Source organism: Dipodomys ordii, unplaced genomic scaffold, assembly GCF_000151885.1.
Source record: "Dipodomys ordii isolate 6190 unplaced genomic scaffold, Dord_2.0 Scaffold1, whole genome shotgun sequence".
NCBI lineage: Eukaryota > Metazoa > Chordata > Mammalia > Rodentia > Heteromyidae > Dipodomys > Dipodomys ordii.
In genome coordinates, this window is record NW_012267217.1 from 38,775,580 (window position 1) to 38,779,210 (window position 3,631).

Below are 3,631 nucleotides of genomic sequence, written 5' to 3' on the forward strand. Positions count from 1 at the left end.
CTCCCATGCGCCGGGCGCGGCGGCGCCTCCCTGCATCCACGCCTCTCGCCTTCGCCTCGTCTCGCTCCTCCAGCTGAGAACGCCGCTGCTCCCGCGGCCGGCGATGCGGGGCTCCCGCGTAGCGGCGTCGCGCTCGCCCCTGGGCCTGTGCGCCCTGGTGCTGGCGCTGCTGGGCGCGCTGCCCGCGGGCACCAGGGCGCAGCCGTACCACGGCGAGAAGGGCATCTCGGTGCCGGACCATGGCTTCTGCCAGCCCATCTCCATCCCGCTGTGCACGGACATCGCCTACAACCAGACGATCCTGCCCAACCTGCTGGGCCACACAAACCAAGAGGACGCGGGCCTCGAGGTGCACCAGTTCTACCCTCTGGTGAAGGTGCAGTGTTCTCCCGAGCTGCGCTTCTTCCTGTGCTCCATGTACGCGCCCGTGTGCACCGTGCTGGATCAGGCCATCCCGCCGTGCCGCTCGTTATGTGAACGCGCCCGCCAGGGCTGCGAGGCGCTCATGAACAAGTTCGGCTTCCAGTGGCCTGAGCGCCTGCGCTGCGAGAACTTCCCGGTGCACGGCGCCGGCGAGATCTGCGTGGGCCAGAACACGTCGGACGGCTCGGGGGGCGCGGGCGGCAATCCCACCGCCTATCCTACCGCGCCCTATCTGCCGGATCTGCCCTTCACCGCGCTGCCCCCGGGGGCCTCCGATGGCAGAGGCCGGCACGCCTTCCCCTTCTCGTGTCCCCGCCAGCTCAAGGTGCCCCCCTACCTGGGCTACCGCTTCCTGGGCGAGCGCGACTGCGGAGCCCCGTGCGAGCCGGGCCGGGCTAACGGCCTCATGTACTTTAAGGAGGAGGAGAGGCGTTTCGCCCGCCTCTGGGTGGGCGTGTGGTCGGTGCTGTGCTGCGCCTCGACGCTCTTCACCGTGCTCACCTACCTGGTGGACATGCGGCGTTTCAGCTACCCCGAGCGGCCCATCATCTTCCTGTCGGGCTGCTACTTCATGGTGGCCGTGGCGCACGTGGCGGGCTTCCTGCTGGAGGACCGCGCCGTCTGCGTGGAGCGCTTCTCGGACGACGGCTACCGCACGGTGGCGCAGGGCACCAAGAAGGAGGGCTGCACCATCCTCTTCATGGTGCTCTACTTCTTCGGCATGGCCAGCTCCATCTGGTGGGTCATCCTGTCCCTCACTTGGTTCCTGGCGGCCGGCATGAAGTGGGGCCACGAGGCCATCGAGGCCAACTCGCAGTACTTCCACCTGGCCGCGTGGGCCGTGCCTGCCGTCAAAACTATCACCATCCTGGCCATGGGCCAGGTGGACGGGGACCTGCTCAGCGGGGTGTGCTACGTGGGCCTGTCCAGCGTGGACGCGCTGCGGGGCTTCGTGCTGGCGCCTCTGTTCGTCTACCTCTTCATCGGCACGTCCTTCCTGCTGGCGGGCTTCGTGTCGCTCTTCCGCATCCGCACCATCATGAAGCACGACGGCACCAAGACGGAGAAGCTGGAGAAGCTCATGGTGCGCATCGGCGTCTTCAGCGTGCTCTACACCGTGCCGGCCACCATCGTGCTGGCCTGCTACTTCTACGAGCAGGCCTTCCGCGAGCACTGGGAGCGCACCTGGCTCCTGCAGACGTGCAAGAGCTACGCCGTCCCCTGCCCGCCCGGCCACTTCCCGCCCATGAGCCCCGACTTCACGGTCTTCATGATCAAGTACCTGATGACCATGATCGTGGGCATCACCACCGGCTTCTGGATCTGGTCCGGCAAGACCCTGCAGTCATGGCGCCGCTTCTACCACAGACTCAGCCACAGTAGCAAAGGGGAGACTGCGGTATGAGCGGCGGCTCTTCTCCCAGCCTGCGCCCCCCCTACACACACCCCGACTTCTTTGCTGGGGGCGGGGGTAGGGGAGAGGCACTCACTATAGGGAGCGAAGTGCTGGTTTGAGGGGAGCTGGCAGGGGGAAAGCTGGGTTTCGTAACCCACCCCCTCCACTGAGAGTTGACCTGGAAATGAGAAGAGATTGGAAGTGATGGGAGGTTTGGAGGGGAGGCTGGGTAGAAAGGATGAAAAGACTTCTGGCAAAGACTTGCAGGAGGAGGAGGAGGAGGAGTTGTTCATTGTGAAAGGTTTGGGCTGGCTAGGGCCAGTGGAGTCGGCTGAGAGCAACCGAAGCTGCTGTGAGTTCTTCCCGCTCTGGGCCGAGCTGGGGCTGCGAGCCGTCCTCCCCCGCTGCAAGGCAAAAGTGGCTGCCCCAGCTCCTGAAAGGCCTGCGGAAAAGGTACGGCTCTGTCTGCAGCCGAGGCTTTGTTGGGGAGAGGGGGGACCCCTGCCGTGTCCTTGTCAAGCAGTGTTCAAACCATAATCTCTTTTCACTAGGGCCAAACTGGAGCCCAGATGGGTTAATTTCCAGGGTCAGACATTATCGTCTCTCTTCCCCTACCCCCCTCCCTCCTGTTTTTCCTCCCCTACTCCTTTCAAGTCTTGGAAAATAAGCATTTGGAAGTCCTGGGAGGCCTGCCTGCCTGCCTGCCTGCCTGCTACAATCCTAACGTGAAGATGCAGAAGTGACGGTCACATTTCAAGATGAGGCCATGGAGAAGAAGAGTAGCTATTTTGGCTACTTTTTCGTTTTGTTGGGAAGGCAGCCTGCAGAAAGAAGGGTGTTTTATTTTATTTTATTTTATTTGGTTTAATACCTTGAAAAGAAGTGATGACTTGTTGCTTTTCAAAACAGGAATGTGTTTTCCCTCTTGTCTTTGTTATAAGAGACAAAAGAGGAAACAAAAAGTGTCCCTGTAGAAAGGCATAACTGTGAAGACAGCAACTTTTATAGGTAAATCAGCACAAATCTGAGGTTTCCTTTTAGTTGTTAATTTGGTTGAGATAAACATTCCTTTTTAAGGAAAAGTGAAGGGCAGTGTGCTTGCATACCCTCTCAGCCCGCGGATCTGACTTGGATAAAGGAAATGCAAGGGGTTTTGTTTGTTTAAAGCACGTTTAATTCAGAACATATGATCCAACAGGGTCTGTTAAAGTGTTTAGGGTAATCCTCCCCCCCCCCTCTTTCTTTTCCTAGCTATAAGCTTACATTTAGCCTTCATCCTATTTTCCCCCTCCAACTGGGATAATTCAAGATAAAAGAAAAAGCATAATGCCCTCAACAGATTCATAAAAGAAAGTTAAAAATTTTAAGGTTAAATTCAAAATTTTTATAGTTAAAATTTTTTAAGTTAAAAGGTGAACAACCATTTTATTTTATTTTTCTAGTTCCATATGTCTTGTAAAAACATCGTGTGTATATTGACCCTGTTTCTGCTTAGGTGGGGAGGTGATCTGCACACTGCAGAAATGATAGTAAATGAAGCAGAAAGTTTAAACCATGGGCCCCATTTTTTAAAGAAAGTCATTAAAAAAAGGTAAACTTCAAAGTGATCCTGGAGTTCTTTGAAATGTGCTGGAAGACTTAAATTTATTAATCTTAAATCATGTACTTTTTTCCCCTTATAGTAGAACTCTGGTTCTTTTGCTTAATGATGTAAAACTGAGCAGAGGATCGTGGGAGCTGACCGTCACTTGGCTTTGACACTGCCCTCCAATCTTGCCATACTGATTCTTAGAGCAGCTTTGAAGGGCTGGT

General features: G+C 56.2%; 1 protein-coding gene across 1 annotated transcript; it reads left to right on the forward strand.

The window, feature by feature from the left end:
* The first annotated feature begins 98 nt into the window (after positions 1–98).
* On the forward strand, positions 99–3,177 carry Fzd7 (frizzled class receptor 7). The gene has a single exon (XM_013012245.1). It carries the CDS (start codon positions 104–106, stop codon positions 1,826–1,828), a length of 1,725 nt encoding a protein of 574 aa, XP_012867699.1. The 5' UTR covers positions 99–103; the 3' UTR covers positions 1,829–3,177.
* Positions 3,178–3,631: the final 454 nt, after the last annotated feature.